This window comes from Pleurodeles waltl, chromosome 3_1 (genome assembly GCF_031143425.1).
Source record: "Pleurodeles waltl isolate 20211129_DDA chromosome 3_1, aPleWal1.hap1.20221129, whole genome shotgun sequence".
In the NCBI taxonomy this organism is placed as follows: Eukaryota; Metazoa; Chordata; class Amphibia; order Caudata; family Salamandridae; genus Pleurodeles; species Pleurodeles waltl.
This window is the reverse complement of record NC_090440.1, coordinates 1,785,493,563-1,785,513,625: the sequence shown is the minus strand read 5'-3', so window position 1 is coordinate 1,785,513,625 and position 20,063 is coordinate 1,785,493,563. Positions and strand designations below refer to the sequence as shown.

Sequence of the window (20,063 nt, the reverse complement as noted above, 5' to 3'; positions counted from 1 at the left end):
TTTAATCCTGTCCCATGGTTTGTAAGCATGCAATGGCTGCTCAAAATCCAATATTTATAGGTCACACACTTTCTAAAGAAGAAGGGGCTAGTAGTGAAATTGGTTACATCCTTTTAGACACTAAACTGTGGCCTATCATGGTTGGCTTTGTTGTGATTCAAAGAGTGAATAGTAGTGACCATAATGCATTAAACGTATCACTGAGGGGCTGTAGGAAGTTGGCTCTATGTATACTATCTCAAAGTGAGAGATAGTGTTCACAGAGTCCAAGGGTTCCCCTTAGAGGTTGATAGTGGCAAAATTAGATAATACTATTGCTCTATTTTGTGATAGTGTAGTCGAGCAGTAGGCTTATCAGAGGGTAGTGTTAAGCATTTGTTGTACACACACAGGCAATAAATGAGGAACACACACTCAAAGACTTAACTCCAGGCCAATAGGTTTTATATGGAAAAATATATTTTCTTAATTTATTTTAGAACCACAAGATTCAGGATTTGAGGTAAGTACATCAAATGCAAGGTACTTCATACAGATAAGTATAGAACTTTGATTTGAAACTGTAGTACACACAGTTTTGGTTAAAATGGCAATAACGGGGCACAAATCAACAGTTCCTGAGGGGGGTAGGTTTGGTTAGGTTTCTCAGGTAAGTAAAGCACTTACACAGTCAGTCCACTGGGCATAGGCAGCCCACCGTTGGGGGTTCAAGGCAACCCCAGAGCCACAGCACCAGCAACAGAGGGTCGGTCAGGTGCAGAGGTCAAAGGAGGGCCCAAAACACATAGGCGCCTATGGAGAACAGGGGTGCTCTGGTTCCAGTCTGCTAGCAGGTAAGTACCTGAGTCCTCAGGGAGCAGATGAGGGGGGTTCTGTAGAGCACTGGGGGGGGGGGGGGGGACACAAGCACACAAAACACACCCCCAGCGGCACAGGTTGCGGCTGGGTGCAGTGTACAAAGTAGGCATCGGGTTTTCTATGAAAAGCAATGGAGGGACCCGGGAATCACTCTGGCGATGCAGGCTGGGCACAGGAGGGCTTCTCGGGCCAGCCACCGACTGGGCTAGGATGAGGGCCGCCTGCTGGTCACTCCTGCACTGGTAGGTGGTTCCTCTCGGTCCTGGGGGCTGCGGGTGCAGTGCTTGATCCAGGCTTCCTTTGTTACCAGGCAGTCGCGGTCAGGGGGAGCCTCTGGATTCTCTCTGCAGGCATCGCTGTGGGGGTGCAGGGGGGGTCGACTCAGGGTGTCCACGTCGTTGGAGTCACCTGGGAGTCCTCTCTGTGGTGTTTGTTGTCCTGGACTCGAGCCGGGGGCATTGGGTGCAGACACTTCTGGCGGGAAGTGCGAGTCTCTTTAAAAGTTGCTTCTTTGTTGCAAGTTTGTTGCTGTTTCTGAACAGTGCTGCTGTTCTCAGGAGGTTCTTGGTCCTTTGGGTGCAGGGCAGTCCTCTGAGTCCTCAGAGGTCTCTGGTCCCAATGGATGAGTCGCTGTGCAGGTTCTTTGAGTCTGGAGACAGGCCAGTAAGGCTGGGGCCAGGTCAGTTGTTGTCTCAGTCATCTCTGTGAGGCTTTTAGGTCAGCAGTCCTTCTTGTTGTAAGCTGCAGGAATCTGATTTCCTGGGTTCAGGGTCGCCCCTTAATACTAAATTTAGGGGGGGTGTTTAGGTCTGGGGGGCGGTAGCCAGTGGCTACTGCCCTGGAGGGTGGCTACACCCTCTTTGTGCCTCTTCCCTGAGGGGAGGGGGCACATCCCTATTCCTATTGGGGAAATCCTCCAAACTTAAGATGGAGGATTTCTAAAGGCAGCGGTCACCTCAGCTCAGGACACCTTAGGGGCTGTCCTGACTGGTAGGTGACTCCTCCTTGCTTTCCTCATTATCTCCTCCGGACTTTCCGCCAAAAGTGGGGGCTGTACCGGAGGGGCGGGCATCTCCACTAGCTGGGATGCCCTGGAGCACTATAACAACAGGCATGAGCCTTTGAGGCTCACCGCCAGGTGTTACAGTTCCTGCAGGGGGAGGTGAGAAGCACCTCCACCCAGTGCAGGCTTTGTTCCTGGCCACAGAGTGACAAAGGCACTCACCCCATGTGGCCAGAAACTCGTCTGGTTGTGGCAGGCTGGCAGGAACTGGTCAGCCTAACACTAGGAGTAGGACTGGCATGCAGGGGGCATCTCTAAGATGCCCTCTGTGTGCATTTTGTAATAAATCCCACACTGGCATCAGTGTGCATTTATTGCGCTGAGACGTTTGATACCAAACTTCCCAGATTTCAGTATAGCCATTATGGAACTGTGGAGTTTGTATCTGACAGACTCCCAGACCATATACTCTTTATGGCTACCATGCACTTACAATGTTTAAGGTTTGGCTTAGACACTGTAGGGGCTCATGCTCACCTGTGGTATAGTGCACCCTGCCTTAGGGCTGTAAGGCCTGTTAGAGGGGTACCTTGCCTTACCTATGCCACAGGCAGTGGGTTAAGACCATGGCACTCTGAGGCGAGTGCCATGCCGACTTAGTCATTTTCTCCCAACCACAATCTTTGGTAAAACACTTTGGAGAGTATAACCCTCTGGGGATGGATAGCGGACCTGAAGGGCTAAATTTAGCAACTCTTTTCTTTTCTTTAGATGATACCACCGGGCAATTGACTTTTTAAAAGCTGGGAAAGCACCTGACAAGATACCAAGATATTTGGATCTTTCAGAGCCCACAATCTGCAGTCCGTATTTTAATCTTTTGTTTCACAGAATTATGGCTGGTGATAGGGACCCTGACTCCTAGAGAGGTGCCAAAATTGTCCCTATTTTTTAAAAGGCTGACAGGGGTTTACCGGACATTACCGCCCCATTAGTCTATGAGAAAATGTCAAGAAGGTTTTCTGTCACCAGGTGCTTGAAAAGCTTCATGACTGGCGGTTTCAAGCTCAGATTTTTACCTCTCTACAAGCAGGGTTCCGTAATAAGGTAGGCACGATAGGCCACAGTGTTCAATTCTTACTAATCACAAGGAAATATCTGAACTTTACAAAGGAACACCTAAATGTGCCCTTCGTCAACCTAAGGGCAATATTTGATCTTTCACCTAGGCATCATCCTTGGTCCACTCTGAGGTCCATGGAAATTGGGCAGCATCTGATAAACAGACTAGTAAGGCTGCAAGAGGGAACTATGCACAAGAAAGGTGGAAATCTAAGAGGGAACTTACGGACTATATACCCATTGAGAGAGGGGTAAGCCAGGGATGCTTCTAGCCCCAAGTTGGTTATCTCTTTATATAAATGATGTAGAACATTTTATTTTTCAAGTATTTGGACTCTAGAGCTTCTGGAATAACTCAACCACTATAACATGTGGTACACAACATGTGGTACACAAGAATTGGTAAAAACCTCATGGTGGAATTACACGACTGAACAAAATCACAGAAGTATAACATTTGGCAGTTTATTTGATGATTTTCTGGATCACAAACTAACACCTGCATTTGAGTCTTGCATGGACATTACCAGTCCATTTCACTTGAGAACCCTGTGCATTAAATTTAAGCTGGATATTTTATTTTTTGGTGGTTTTGTCTCGAAATGGAAGCAATGCACTGAGTATCAAGCAATTTGCTCACATCGTAAAGATATGCTTGAGGATATTGACCATTCGCTTTTTTTTTGTCTGCTATACAAGAATGCTAGAAGGACATGGCTAAAATAAACTTGTTATTAGGCGCTATTCTATAGCATCCAAGCTGTTTCAAACTGACACAAACTCTCATCTTGTATTCTAAATCAGTAAATATCTTTACCGTGTTTGGCTTCATAGGAAGCAGCTGGGACTCCAGTTTCACCAACGGCTTGACTTCACTTTATATTGCTGGTTTGTACCAATGTTTTATTACAAAGATTCACCTTGCAACCTAATATTTATGCTGTTTCCGTTAGTATTGATTGTCTGCACTTTACTGTGAATTTATATATGGAATCTATTTATCTCTTTAAATCATGTAATCCGGTGTATTAATAAGAAATTGTACAGTCCTGTTTTTATGTGTTTTTATGGGGATCTTTCTCAGGACAAAAACTACTTGATGTGATTTGAACAGCACTACCAATGGGTTGAGGCATCTGTCACTCATGGGTAACTCAACCTAGCAATGCTGAGGTGGTTTAAGCTCACCCTTAAATAATAGATCTTCTGTCACTTCTGAGCAGGCTAAATATAGCAGGCTATTGCTCTATTGGTGGATTGAATTGATTACAATGGATTTGGTCTTGTGATGCTAACTGGACTCCACATACCCAGTGGACCCTCCAGGTGGTCATCAACATCAAGCTCTACATTTGATACTGTTCTTTAAAAGTGGATAAGCACCTGCATGCATATGTGCATCTCCTCTCACAATTTCCGCTACATGCCAAGCTTATGTGTTATGACATTAGGCACATCATGCTACCAACATATATTTCAAACCACACACAACATATCTCATATGGACGAAATAACAGCTTTTTAACCAAAGGGTTTGCAGGAGCCAGATCTAAATCTGAGAGATTCACAACCTCTCCGAGGGTAAGAAGCACTAAAAAGAAAGGAATTAGATCAGGTAGAGACCACCTTAGGCCTTGCAAGGGGTATAAAAAGTGCTATTTAAGTATCAATAAAATACTAGATGAAACAACAGGATCAGAATTCAGCAAAAGGCAACCCCATAAGAAGCTTGGCAGCCTACAAAATTGGAATTATCTGTTATCCTAGCTTGGATACTGTTATCAGGCGAACCACTTTTGTCAACCAAATATTATGAACAAAGAAGCAAAGACAAAGAGGTCTGTGCAATTGGCTTCTAAGAGAGAGCACATACTGGGCTCAAAGCAAGAGAGGGTATCTTGGTTTTCTAGCTGATTTAGCAGGACTGTCTCGTCTAGGTGACAGTATTTCTATTATAACAATGGAACTGAAATGATTCTGGCAATGCTATCTTTGCACACATTGACTTCTGTGTAGTTTCCAGAATCACACGCCATATTGATAAAGATTTACCATTGAAACTTCAAAGGAGATCATGTCACGGCAAAGTTACAACTTGCTCTGCTTAGCATAGACTATCAATTACGTTTTCCGAATCTCTTTAGTTCAGGGGGTGACAAAAACTCAGATGCTTCCTGTATTATTCAATGACTTTATAGTATTTTATATGGTGCAGACTCTACCATCAGGGCAACCGATTGTATAACAAAAACACATTGTCATATAACTGCTTCAATTTACTGATGGAATTAAAAAAAATAACTGATTGTTGTGAAGTGGGCAACCTTTCACGAAAAACAGTGTTGGGTCTCAGGGGAAGAATAATAGAAAATATTTTGAATTATGGTGTGTAAAATGCGCAGGGGGAGAGGAAGTATGGTTTATATCGAAATATTGAGGTCAATAATAATGACCTGCAGTGAGCAGTACAATAGTGAGCCAAAATATCATCAGGAGAAGCATTAAGGAAGTATACATTTACTACTCATAATGCCATAGCTAATGTTGATATTCGATATTGTGCAGTTACTCTCCGTTCAGGTCGCTATAAATGAACTCAATACTGGTGGTAAACCTACAATAATTGATGATACCATCATGTGAGCTGAGGACAGCCCAGTGCACAAATGCGGCTTGGCACTACTTGAATAAGTATGTGATAATCAGAAAGGCCAGGCATGCCTCTTCTGGCTTATTTTTTTATTTAAATTAAAAGTTTACATTTTTAGCGATTGAAGTGGTGATCAGCTTAAAAATTAGTTGCTGATCCAACTGATTAGTTGTTATAAGACAGCTTGCCATCTACTTTCCTCTTCTAGTAACCTCCACTTTCTCCTTGTCAGGTGATTTGCGGGTAGATACCTGATTAACTGTAAAATGTCCCACCCTGACTCATGGCCTAAAAGGTCAACATAATGTGAAGCTTGCATAATGAATGATTCTGGACTACATGTTATTGGATTTAGTAACAAATGGCTACAATATTCATACGCTAAATCGGGAAAGGACAACGTCTGGAAGTCCTGCTATAATACTGAGAGTGTCTGATCATTCACCTCATAGGCCGCTGACTCGCACCCTACTGAAACAGATGCTGAAAATGGCACCATCTCAGTAGACTACACATTACACATACTCTTTCTGTATCTTACACAAAATTATTTCCTTGATTCTATAAATAAACTAACACATGTTATCTCATGTATAACATCAAATAACTCAAAAAACCCTTTTGCTTGGTTGTCTGAAAGGAAAGTCTAATTTAATATCCTTGACTAACCATTAACTTAATTGGGCAGTGAGTCTCCTCTAGCAGTGGTTTCTCTCTTTTGGTCTCTGGTGCCGCTAATGAGTCATGATTTAGGTCCCACATTAGACGTTTTCATGACAAACACTTTACAAACAAGGACTCAAAATGCTGGTCTGCTGGATCAGGGAAGCTCCATTCTTAAGGTCATTCGAAGGCTGGCTTTCAACCTGGCATCTGAGTCACTCGTTGGTGCAGTGATAACAGGCCAGGTCATTTTTTTGACATCATTAACCATCAGCTGCTCCTATCTTGAGCATACTCAGAAGGAATCATTTACTTGCTACTGATTTTCTCCTTTGAGTGATTAATATCAAATGGTCTTGAGTGATCACTTTCAAACTGTCTCAATCCCTGTCTTTGACTCACCAACGGTATCACCCCGCTGAAGAGTCCATCAGGGCCAGCTCTCTCCCCTCTTAGTTCCAATAGATATTTATTTTCATTGGCATTGTTGACTGAATCATTTTACTCTCTTTGCATATGTATTTAGACGACACCAACATGCCGAACAAATAGGAAGGAGGTATGAGCGGGTTGCCACAAGTCACCTGAAGTTCAATATGAGTGTTTCAAATGTCAAACGATGATGACATTATAGCTTTATTGTAGTAGTCATGTTCAATGCAGTGAATTTGGTTTGATGGCTAAGGGCTATAAAATAGCTAAATGTGATTGTTATGTCTGCACCGTTTTCAGACGAGGGAAAGGATGTAGCGCAGCAGTCAGGGCGACCGCCTCGGGAGCTGGAGGTCTGGGTTCAAGCATCGGAATTGGCACAAAGTCCTGTGATTCTGGGCAAATCACTTAATCTCCTCGTGCCCATGGGCAGCGTCTTGAGACCATCACGGATGATAAGTCATGATATATATATATATAGATATATCATTTCAGTTTCAAGTACAGATGAGTTCAAAATCTACTCATTTGTGGTCTTAAATATAACCAATAAGGGATATATCGCAAGTGCCTTTTACAATATTCTCCAGTTAGCAAATAGATGGGCAGTTCAGAGTCCCTAACACTTCGATTACATGGTAGTTATAGTTTGATGTTTCTCTCTTGCAATTTACACCAGAAATTTGCCGCAAATCAGCACTGTGAAATCACTGCTGCACTTGGCACAGAACTACCTGTTATCATCTACATTTATCAACACACAGTAGTGTTTTTTGCAAGGACCACACCAATTGATTGAGATTAAAATCATAATATTAATGAGGCACTTTAGTAAAGTGCTGCAGTGTGATCCGTGCTCCCAAATGCTTTAGAATTCTAAAAATTCATTAAAATTCTAAATTGTTTGCTAGTATTTCATAAATATCAATATCTATGCATAAAGCTATATTTTCAATTATATTCAATAAAGTTATCTATCTACTATATTTACAAACATTCAGAAGGAAGAACTGACTTCGCTAGAATTTAAAGATGCAAGTCTTAGCTCTGCAGAGGTGGCAGAATTACTATCCTGTGGCATGGTAATAGTCCCAGAAACATGGGAGAACACAATGGATAATCATGGATGTAGCATGTTGTGCAGTAATCCACTGTACGTTCTAAAGCCACGCCATCTTTGTTTTTAAAAGGTGAATATAAATGGTGTGATGTGGAATAGGCTGTATATTAACTGCTTGTTACAGTAGGGTCTAGGAAATAATGACAATAATAAAGTTACTCAAAAGTGTGAAGTAAATTGAAGTGTGTAGATTTACGTGCAAGTTTGCCTTTGTGACTATCCCCGTCTTTGTCTAGGGGGGTATTGATACATAAGGGCCATTGTTCGAAGCATATTCCATCACATGGCATGCAGTTACCTTCTACGCGTTTCTAAATACAAGTGTTTAAAGCACGAACATCATTTACCAGGCTGAGTTCATGAGTACATTACAGATACTTGAACTAATGGCATGCCAAATAATACATCTCTTCTTCGGAATACAGCATATTTGTATGTCACTGGTCTTCTCAGGAGCCAACTGTGCAACACAGCCTTTTCGTTGGCTATTTGTACCATGACTGTGCTTTGCCATGCCCAGCATTCTTTGCTGGTCTTTATCTGGAGAGAACTGGGCCTTGACATTTCCAGTGGTACCTTGGGTTAATAATGGTCTGTTCGGGAGCTAACTGAACCACTCGTCTCCAGTTACCTTGAATTCTTTATTGGTCTGTTCAGGAGATAATAATTTGACCAGGCCAAACACAGCGTGGCCTTGCTGTTTTCATGGTGTGCTCTGAAGATAACTGTATATCACGCAATGTCCAGCGCTATCTTGCATTGTTTAATGGTCTATTCTAGAGCTAATAGTTTCTTCTTGAAATAATTGCACCACTCCGTGTCCAGTGTTACCCCTGCATTCTTTGATGTTTTTTTTCTGGAAATGTTTGTACCACTCAGTGGCCAAATTTCCACTGCATTATTTAATGGTCTCTTCTGGAATTAATTGCAACACTCCCTGCAGACCGCACCCATGCCTTCTTTAATGGTCTATTGTGGAGCTAAGAATGGTACCGTGCCATGCCCAGGGGTAACTTTCATTCTTAAATGGTCTGTTTGGGAGCTAATAATTGTACTGTGCCATGCCAAGGGGTACCTAGCATTATTTAATGGTCTGTTCTAGGACCTAATAATCGTACCGTGCCATGCTGAGAGGAACCCTGTATTCTTTAATGATCTGTTCTAGGAGGTAATAATTGTACCGTGCCATGCCAAGGGGTACCTTGCATTATTTAATGGTCTGTTCTAGGAGCTGATAATTGTACCGTGCCATGCCAAGAGGTACCTTGCATTATTTAATGGCCTGTTTTAGGAGCTGATAAGTGTACCGTGCCATGCCAAGGGGTACCTTGCATTATTTAATGGCCTGTTTTAGGAGCTGATAAGTGTACCGTGCCAGGCCAAGGGGTACCTTGCATTATTTAATGGCCTGTTTTAGGAGCTGATAAGTGTACCGTGCCAGGCCAAGGGGTACCTTGCATTATTTAATGGCCTGTTTTAGGAGCTGATAAGTGTACCGTGCCAGGCCAAGGGGTACCTTGCATTATTTAATGGCCTGTTTTAGGAGCTGATAAGTGTACCGTGCCAGGCCAAGGGGTACCTTGCATTCTTTAATGGTCTGTTCTGCAGCTAATCGTACCGTGCCATGCCCAGCAGTACCTTGCATTTCTTGTCTGTTCTGTAGCTAATTATTGTACCGTGCCATGCCCATCGGTACCTTGCGTTCTTTATTTGTTTGTTCTGGAGCTAATAACTGTACCGTGCCATGCCCCACGGACCTTTATTCCTTCCCCAATACCAGTATGAGGCCGCCAGTGGGACAGCCCGCATCCATGATAAGTACATTACAAACATTTACGTAACACACCTGGAAGATGCCATTACACATTCTTGTGAATGAGGGCACAGCCCCGCAGGGCGCCACAGTGTGGTGGTTCAGGTGCTGTGGTGGGCCTACCTTGCCGCGTCCGCCCCGCTGGTGATGAGGGTGTTAATGAGCAGCTCGTGCCCGTATCTCGCCGCCACATGGAGAGGGGTGTTGCCATCCTTATCCACGCAGTCAATTTCTCCTCCTGGAAGAGACAATTGAAACACAGTGTAACTGATCCCGACTTCGCGTGTGACTTGGCAACAACAGATGTCAGCTTGCATCATTCAAACCCACAGTTCATGCGGTTATTCCTAACTGCGGCTGACGTGTTTTTACGGCAACAGCTGAAACAAAGAGAACCTGAGGCAAAATGCTCTCCTATCTAAAGACACGCAGAGAGAAATGTCTACATCCTGCACGGGCCTCGCGCGCCATCAATGTCAGCTCTCCATCAGGATGGCGCGTGGCGGGAGGAAGTCACCCATTTAACATACGGAGCCTGGTGACTATCCATGCGCCGAAAGCACACTTAAAGGTTTTCTTTACTTACCACTCTTTATTTATTTTAATTCATTATCATTTGTATAGTGCGAACCAAATCCAAACTGTTTCAGAGCGCTCTACGAATGGAATGCGTTGGGTTGTTTTTACGTTCAGCATGCAAGTTTACATTAAAATTATATATACAGTTCACTTTGCAATACAAGGTCATGTATGTGAAGACTGAAAGAGGTAAACAGTATAGTTAATAAACATTTGCAATGCAATGGGTCTCGCATTTGTTCGACCTAGAGCTATGAGCTTTGTAAAGTCCTAAACGGACTTTTCTTGCCACATAAACTGAAAATGAAAGGTAATACAGTTTTACATAAGAGAGCCAATTTAGAGCGCCACGCCATGAGCGTGAAGGAGCACACAAACGGAAACAGTAGTTCGCTCGCAGTCAAACGTATCAGTAGTTATGGAATTATCTATGTAACAGGGTCGATGTCATGCAACGTGCTCGATTGCTGCCCAGCGAGACTGTGCTGCATATGAAAGAAAAAGTAGTCCAGCAGCCATGCGGAAAACATGGAGCCTAATATGTTTTCAGTAGTTCACCGGTGCTGTCGACAAGGGCTAAACACTAGAAAAGGCATGGCGTATGCATGCCTTTCACAGATGAAATAAAGCAAATTTTAAAAGGCAAGCCCACAAACCAACAAATCTGATGGGCTGAAAAGGTGGTGGTTGAAAGCCCACAGAGAGATTACAACAGGGGCCAGAGCACTTGTGCGCTGGACCCTAAAAATGATGGTTAGATTATGCAATCAGGAATTGGTTATACTCTGCACACATAAATGTTTATGCACTATTACAAGGGTAGGAATGCCAGAGAACGATGTCCTACGAAAGGTGCCTGGGGATTAATGCACCCAAATTACTGATACATCAGGCATCAATCAATTCATTTCAAGATATGATTACACTATAGGATTCAAACTTTCCCCTGGGGTCCTAGGAAAAATGTGAATTATCGCAGGAACCAGAAATACCATACCCAATTGCAAGGTAATTCTCAATATTCCTGCCTAATCACAGCTTGTGTTTCTGCCGGTGAAATAGCCAGAGGGTTGTCGGGAATGTGGTATTTCTGCGTTCCTTGTAATTCGGATTAGCCCAGAAACACAAATTCCAGAAGAATCGAGAAATAAATGGCTCCTAAAATGGGGACTATCCTGCATTAGGGGAATAAACGTAGGTCACTACTAGAAGAAAACAATTCACATCTTTTTTCTAGGCATCAAATGTAGGGAGCCATCTTTGACATGAAATTGCCAAAAGTGTTTCAACCAAAATATGCACAAATTGATGGAGGTATTGAAATGCAGCAGTGGAAATCAAGCCTTTTCGTGTGAACCTCGTTAAAAAAAACCCACAATATATCTGTATATGTGTAATGCATGGAGCAAAAACAGCACAGACCACAGCAGAACAATTAGTTGGCACTTCAAACCTACACCTGCAGTCAGAGTGTGGGGATTACTGCTGTGTTCTGACACCAGGTCTGTGGAGGTCATGAGCTGGCCACAGCGATCCACATGGACCACCTAACACACACCGAGTGGCTATCATTTTCATCCTTTACTATCTTATACAGCTCTCAAAACTAATGACCGACCTGTGGCCAGATTACTTAAACTACCAACGATTTGAACCAGCCATTTCTCTTTGCCTAAATTTAATATCCTTCGTGCAGAGGTGCAATATTTCACTTTCCTGTAGAAGGCGCTGAGGGTGCTGAGGGGAGCTCGTATGGCAAGCCACAAGCATTCAAATTATCCACTAAAATACTTCCTTGCATTTACCTCCATGCTGGCTGAAAGGAGGTGAGCTCTTGTCAGCAGCACCCATTTGCCTATTCTCTTAATGCTATCCTTTGACTTTCCCTTTGTTCAAGCCTAAAGTACCACTGGTTTTAGTTTAGGATCCTTATGTTTCATAGGCCATGACCATTTACATTTAGAGCACTCACCTAGGGATTTTGCTATATTTGGTCCTAGATAGTTCCCTTTGAGCTTCTATTCCGTTTGTATTCAGGCCCCTTGCCCTTTTCTGGAAAATAATCTTCATAGCAAGTAGCTGGGAATCTCAGAGTAGGTAAGACATGTTCCTGCATATAGAAGGTGCACCTCATGAGACCTTTCCCGCACCAAAAAAGGTTTAAGAACATAACTAGGAGATAGATTTATTATTAGACTGGAGGCAAAAACTAGTCTCAATTTGCGAATGTGCTGAATTTTGCGAAATGATCTGTGTTAAGTCAGTTTACAAAATAATTTTGAGTGGGTCACAGATGGAACTAGCTCATTATATGTATAAGGCAGGTTGCAAATAGCAACTCACTCCAATGAATGGCTGTTACATGGCTGCATTTTTTTTTTAGAGTGGTCCTTAATGGAAACGGGGCTGTTTTAAAGGAAATAATTTCTTTTTTTTTTAAAGTTTCTGTGAGAGATGGCAGTGGTCCCATGAAAAATTGTCTACTCCCCCTAAAATGTTTTTAGCAATTCACAAAAGAGGAGGTGTCCAACGTAGGTAACATTTCAGTGGTTTGCAACCAGACATCAGGTTGCCAACCATTAATACATAGGGTACCAATCTAAAATTTTGAAAGGACACCTACAACAATCCTCTTCCACACTGTGCATTCAGAAACCTATTTTATGAGTTGGTGAAAGTTTAGGTTTTGTACATATGGAAAATTTATTTTGCAGTTGCATACCGTCCTATTGTGCCGGAGTGTTTGCAAAGGTAAAATAGGTCAGTACACCTGGATGTGGAGTAAGGGGTCTTGATTCCAGTGGGTGGTTGTAGTCCACAATGCCATCTGGGCTTGTTTAAGAACCCCAATGAATATGGAGTATCCCATTCCCCGCAAGGAAAATGTTGCCTTGAAATGTGGAAGGGATCCGTGGTACTGTTCTGTATTGTTTTAGAACAAATGAATAATCTTGATCACCAGAACATTGATGTCCTTGACCTGACTGGTGAGCGTCAACAAGAGCATGTACTTAATTTTTCCTAGTGAGAGAGCTGCCGAGGCACTGGACACAATTTTGTGCAATGCCTCTGAAGAGGCAGCAGGGCTTTCCACTGTTACAAAGTCAGTGCTATGTCCGTTCAACACTAAAGAATGTGGAAATCACAAGACTTGGATGGCAACGAAGGACTACCGCAAGAGCTGCGAAACTGAAAGCTCACGTGAGAGTCAGCTTCCCAAGTAGGCCTGACAACAGGGCACTCATATGAAATACATGCTTGGGTACAAAAGTCTGCATGGGCCGAGGCATGCAGAGTCAAGAAATTATATGGAAAAGTTTTGACAATTGTGACAAGTTGCTGAGCGTTCTTACAAAATTAAAACAGGCAGTCTGGACGTGAGTACCTCCAGAAATAGTCAAAATAATAATGGCTACCATCTATTCTGATGAGTGGATTTAATAAAAGTTGGAGGCAAACCCTCACCCACCAAACTAGTTGGCATGCTACATCATCAGGTTTGCTTCACCTTAGGGGATTGGATGGGCTCCTTAGTATTTCTAGGGAGTACATAGAGATGTATTCATCTCCTTTTGTTTATATTGGAATCCAGCACAAGAGCCTAAACAGCCCTATAAATGAGCCATACAAATATTTATAGTCAGATTCTAAGGGGATGTTAAAGACAAAGTGAACACAGGGATGTAAGGGACAACAATTAATACCGCATCCCACTGATCGACATGATGTTGGCCCCTAGCTGGGTCTATGGCTTTCTTTATGACCTGCACCCCATTGTAGAATATAGCCTACCCAGACCCTGTGCTCTGCTGCAGTAAGATCTGGTGCCTACACATGCACACACATGCATGTGCCACAGAAATTATGCTCACTTCAAAACTCTTCACTATTAGAGGACCTGTTGAAATGTACAACACAAATATATGAGACATACACAAAAATATATAGTTCATATGCAGTTCACGTACAGTGGGAGTCAAAATACTCTGTGTGGATGCTACTGTGCTGGGGACTTTTGCGCTCCACAGACAAGTGCAAGACATCATTATAAATCATTACTCACATGTGGTGGAGAGCGTGGTAGAAATAAACACCCTACTCGGTGTTCATCAGGTGAGACAGTATCACACTCGTACTGGTTATAACTTACCCTACTCAGGATACGCTAGAAGTGTTAGAGAGGCATATAAGTTAGCTAGAGAAATGGACCTCAAAGAAAACTGTGGCTCTGAAAACCTTAACCAAAGTGGAGAAAAAGGTCAAGATGTATGTCATCAAGAAAACATCCTGCAAGAATAGCTATTTGCTGTGCTGCTTCGGAGTGTTGTTTTGGTGAGGTGGCATGAGCGACTATCAACTTCCTGAGGAGTGACTTCAGGAGGCGTAGACCAAGTGGACTGATGTAAGAGTTAGAGTACAGGAAAGCAGTCAGACTCAAGTGGGAGTCTTATCGCAAGAACAGCTCAACACAGTACGGTGGACCCTATCAATATTCTGTCACACTGGCAGTACGTGATGTCATATATATTCAAGTGTTGATCCTATTGAGATATAGTGGTTGATATAGGAGAATAGCACTAGCAATACCCTACTGGCGGTAAAATGATTCAAGATTGACTGTGTATATCTTGTCATATCATTGAGCTCCTTCCAATTATGAAAAGCTTTGAGGTGAGAAGTAAGCGAATAGTGAAGTACTCACATTACATGGAGTAGCTCATCCGTTCTGCATTAATCCTGGGAATGTTTATGTTTGTGTACACATGTAGGTAACCAGGTTAAAAATATGATAATGCGTAATGGAGTTGATCTGGATTCTAAAGTGTAAGCCTAGATGAATAGACCTAGTAATATTACGTATCCAGAATGTGTGAATTAAATGTGCTATGCATTATTAGTAGCTACATCGTGGTGTTATCATGCGGTTAATATCATGCTCACTGTGTTTGAACTCCCACAAATGGGATGTCATTCTGGTAGTGTTAAACTGGCATCTGGTATTGCCTCCATGTTCCTCAATTTGTATTTTTCTGGATATCATTCCTATGTAGCGAGGCTCACAAGGCATGTAATTGTATACATCACATTGTCTGTGTTAATCCTACAACACATGTTAGGCACATAAATGTCCTTCAGATCTCCACTGCATCCAAATGGATTTTTCGCAAGGTGGAAGATGGATCATTGCTTCTGTGTTACTTGTACAAATTCACAGAGGCATTACCAGAATAAGCTAGAACTCTGTTTTTCTACTCAAATGGTCACAGAGCCTCTCCCTCGGTGTTTTCTCATTATAAAGAGAAAGGCACAGCGGGAGGTCGTAATGAATGTAAGACCGTACCTATTCCTCATGGTGCTGTCCATGGCCACCCCTTCCAAGATGAGCAGAGGTCACTGAGCACCCGCAAGCGTTTTTCCGCAGGCCAGTCTTGTAATGCTGGTAGGCAAGAGTCAGTTTCACCTACTGGAGGTGTGTCTATGCTTCTCGAATCAAATCTCTTCTTCACCTCTCAGCTGCTTACTATTTCAGTTTAATTTTTTTATTCTGGTACATTTTTCACCTGATAGAACTCAGTTTGGTCATTTTTGTGCACATATGCATTATGCCAGAACGTCCTATGAAGTGCTAGTCTTTTTCTTGGCTGTGTACCCGTTTTCTTTCCTCTCAAACCTCTTTCTGAAACACCACACTTCCTTGCCCTCTGTCTGGCTCAGATCTGGATCCCTGTTCGTTTTCCACATCACGTAGTGAGCAAAATACAAGCGACTGGGATGTGGCCGGGGTACTTACCACGGGCAGAGACTAATTCAGGGATCCCACCCACCTTCTTTTTTTTCCTAAGAGAGGCATCTTTGGTATAATAGGGATTGCAGACCCGGATCTCTTGCTCACTGTAGCCTTGGGCTCACACTGCACCCCACTGACATCGCCCAGAACACTGAAGCTGCTCTGGGGTTACCTGTGTTCCTGTGTAGAGCAAACGCGCCTGGAAGTTTGGGCTGAACTGCTCATATTGGAGCAGGATCACGTTTGATTTTCTCTATCTAGAGAGGACAAAAAACAATGTAGTAGAAATCAGCCCTGATTACCAGTGGTTGAAAGAAATATATAATAGCTCTTTACTTCTAAGAAGCTCAGGTCAAGCTCCAGTGCAGATCCTGTCACTCCACGCTGCAGCCTGGACCTCTGAGTACGAGTCCTGATCTTTCCTTGCTTGACTTCTAACCCAGCCACAGAGGTCCACTGCTGCATCTCCCCTCACTCTGCTTCGTCTTTCTTAACTATAGGCGAGTGTCATCCATGCCTTCCATGTCTGCCCTTAACCTTTGTTTGGCTTTTCTCACAGTGCTAGATTTTGGATTCCAGCAAGCAAACACTGTAGTAATCACTTCAAAGGAAATGTTAAGTGATCATCTACTATAGAACTACGTCATATTTTTGTATTCACGGATTATCTCAAATGTGCATTTTGTATAAATATTACATCACATGGTTCGTATGCACTTTGCACAGAAACCAGTGTTGGGAAAGGGAGAAAGCAACATATTACAAGACGATTCAAGCTATTACATCAATTGTACCCTTTTGGATGCTGGATACGCTGGAGAAGCCATCAGAGCACGAGCTAAACCAAATTGGATAGAAGTTGATAAGTGTATTTCAATTTGGACCAGGCGATATACTTTAATTTTATTTCTAGCACTGGAAAGCCAATTCTTTTCAACGCACAACGCTTTACCCCTATCACTGTTAAGCATGTCAATCATTCACCCTCTGTTCTGTCCCATGCCATGATGAACACCATCACCAAGGACTGGCCAAACATGTGAAAGGCGACTGAGCTTCCCCATATCGACTGTGCTGGAACTTGTGCACAGTCTCAACCTTATCCCTCTCTTAAACAACACCAAACACTGCTGCACAACTGGAGCAAACTCCCTTTAAACATAATGGGAAGTGTAGGGCTCATCAAAATGATGATACTCCCTCCTTTCTTTTATGTATTGTAGAACTTCCCATTCTCTATTCCTAACTCCCGGTTTATAGGTGTACTCGCTCTTTCACATGGAGATCCCATCCCCCACCATGTATCGCCTTTTACAAGTGCCGCAGGTCTGAAAGTTTGATATGGCCGAGCTATCCTTTCCCACACTGTAGATCAATGGTTCCCAACCTGTGGTCCGGGGACCCCTGGGGGTCTGCAAAGCTGCCTTAACGGGTCCGCAACTGCTTAGAAAATTAAATTATATTAACATATTAGGTCCCCAGCGTTCAGTAATGACTCAGCGGTGGGGTCCCCGGATTCAAATTATGATTCAGTGGGGGGGGGTTCCCGAATTCCAGTAATGATAAAGTGGGGGTCCTCAGAAGTCAAAAGGTTGAGAACCACTGCTGTAGATGTCACAAAACTGTATTCTTTACCTGGTGAGCAGCAAAGAGATTACAGGATGGGACAGAAACTTGACACAGCTAAACCCTCTATGGAGTGGTCACTGACTAATTCACACGCTCAACTAGAGAGATTTAAGAAGTGGGAGACGCTTGGGGTGGATCACACATGACATTGTTTCAAGACCGTCAGCTTCAATAGAAACTCTCACAAACTCTGTTCCACAAATACTTAAAACTCGGACATGCACTAATGGGTACCAGGTGGAACTTCCTAGCCTACCAGAGTTTAGCCCGATGGAAGCAAAACTGCTGATGGGTTCCCTGGTCCATGGCGGAATCTCCCAGATTTACTGCTGTTTCTTCCGCAACACGGTCAATAATTTTGGATACAAATTGGGACGGTGTGTGGTTACCCTAGAGGACACTGCATGGCAAGAAGCATGCATGTCTCACCATGAAAATGCTTCACTCTTGTGGCTGGTTCAGATGTACTATCTACATATGACCTGCATTATGTCGCAGCTTCTCTGGCATGCAGGTATACTCCCTAAACCCAGGTGCACCCAAAGTCTGAGCCCGGAGGAAGACTTCTTTCACATGGAATGGCAGTGTCCAAGCATGATAACATACTGGAAGCTAATCGCCAAAACTCTCAACCAAGTATTGGAGAGGCCTCTTGTATTGCTGCCTGAAATGACCTTAGTGGGCCTCCTGGAAGATGTGGGAGTGCTTGAGGGGACTGCGCGATTGTGGGCATGGCAACAACTGTAGGCAAGAGGGACACTGCAGCTAGTGGAAATCCCAGAACCTGCAAACACTCTCTGAATGGATACTTGTGATGGAGTACTGTGCAAAACAGGAAAACCCCACATATAAGGCCAGAGGCTGCCCCCAGAAATGTTACAAAATATGGGGCAAATGGTAGGGATACTACAGACTCGCGGCCATACCTAGAGATACAATAGCAAACTTTAGAGGCCCATCACAGAGCAATTAAAGGGCAGGGTGTGGAGAGGATGCGATGTGATTTCATTATTTCAATGTGTTTGGTCACTGTAAAATCAATAAAATACGGTTATTAAAAAAAAATTCTTGTGACCTGTAATTTTGTATTATCCTTTAGAAATAAGGATCTACAACACAACATAAAAATCCAAAATTATTTTGGTTGAAAACCCATTAAATTGGCTAATTTGGCAGGTAATGCAATTGTTACCTGGTGGTCTCGTAACCTTTTTTGGCACTCAAGTTCCACAGTCAATTATTTGTGCAAATTCTGTTTGTGTCCTATGTTGATTTTTGCTCAACTTTCTTACTCTCTCCGTATTTATGTGTTCTTTGCAGCTTCGTTTTTTCGATGACTGGCTATTGTCCCTGCCTGGAGTTTATGAAGCCTTATGCTGTATTCCCTGGGTCTACAAACAGTCTTTCCTCCCTACTCCCTTGTCATATTCGTAAGGATCAAATCAGAGGAGTATGTCACATCTGGTTCAGCTTCTCATCTTACGGTCATGGTGACTATAACTAACACTCATAATATTTGGCTGAACAATTAAATATTGAAACGTGTTCATGAATAGGAAAGCTTTCAGCAAATTATTGTCACAACACAATGAAAACAGGCACAATCCTCTCTTCCCAGAGCATGCATGAGTGGATGCATTGTCAGCAGTAGCAGTAAATTAAGCGTGCATAACTGGGTTTACAAATACAAAGAGTAGCCTCCTTTGTGCTTATCCACATTTCTTTCACTCAGTGAAGGGCAGTCAATCTCAAGAAAACAAGCAACTAATTTAAATTCAGACAGAGTTGAGCTCCTGCTCTTGAAACCAATGTAAATATACCGATGCTCCACCTAATGCGGTCTCCTGGTGCTGAGACTCTCTTCCAGGAAGATCAAAATGGTTTTCTTTTGTATGCCAATGTTTTTATTCGTCCTCTACAACTCACTATCTTAGATCCTTACCGTTTTGAAGGTGACCTACTTTCTATAATGGTTAAAGTGAAATTATCTTTACCTGGCATGTGTTTACCGACTGTTAGCAGAGATTTCCTACACTTATCAAGTGCCTGGTGCCATTATTTTGTCATTTTTAAAGCTGTGGCTATCACTGTTCTTTGCATGATCCTAACACCAATGTGATTTGAGGTTTGTAGGCAGTTGGACCTCAGAGGGTGTGAACCATTTGATGAATCTAAAGATATAAACCTGTGCATTGTAGCGGGCCGCAATGTCCTTGTAATTTGATTGGCTCCTTAGATTATGTTTCTTTCTTTGAATTCATCCACAGATAAGCCTTGGACAATACTGGTTAAATGTACTTCCATTCCCTGAGTATTTTAGCAGTTTCGTTCCAACGTGTCAATCTGCTCAGTCTGTGCATGACCTGGTAGGAGGGGGCAACAACCTCAAAACAAAATGGTATAATA

The 20,063-nt window shown here is 42.9% G+C and overlaps 1 protein-coding gene across 11 annotated transcripts in view; it reads right to left on the bottom strand.

Moving 5' to 3' along the window:
• Window positions 1–20,063, bottom strand: part of ANKRD44 (ankyrin repeat domain 44) — a 618,040-nt gene that overhangs the window by 312,027 nt on the left and 285,950 nt on the right. For all 11 annotated transcript variants that reach the window (XM_069225839.1, XM_069225843.1, XM_069225840.1 and 8 more), the window contains one exon: window positions 9,785–9,899. In XM_069225839.1, the coding sequence (XP_069081940.1) occupies window positions 9,785–9,899 (115 nt within the window). The remainder of the gene's footprint in view (window positions 1–9,784; window positions 9,900–20,063) is intronic.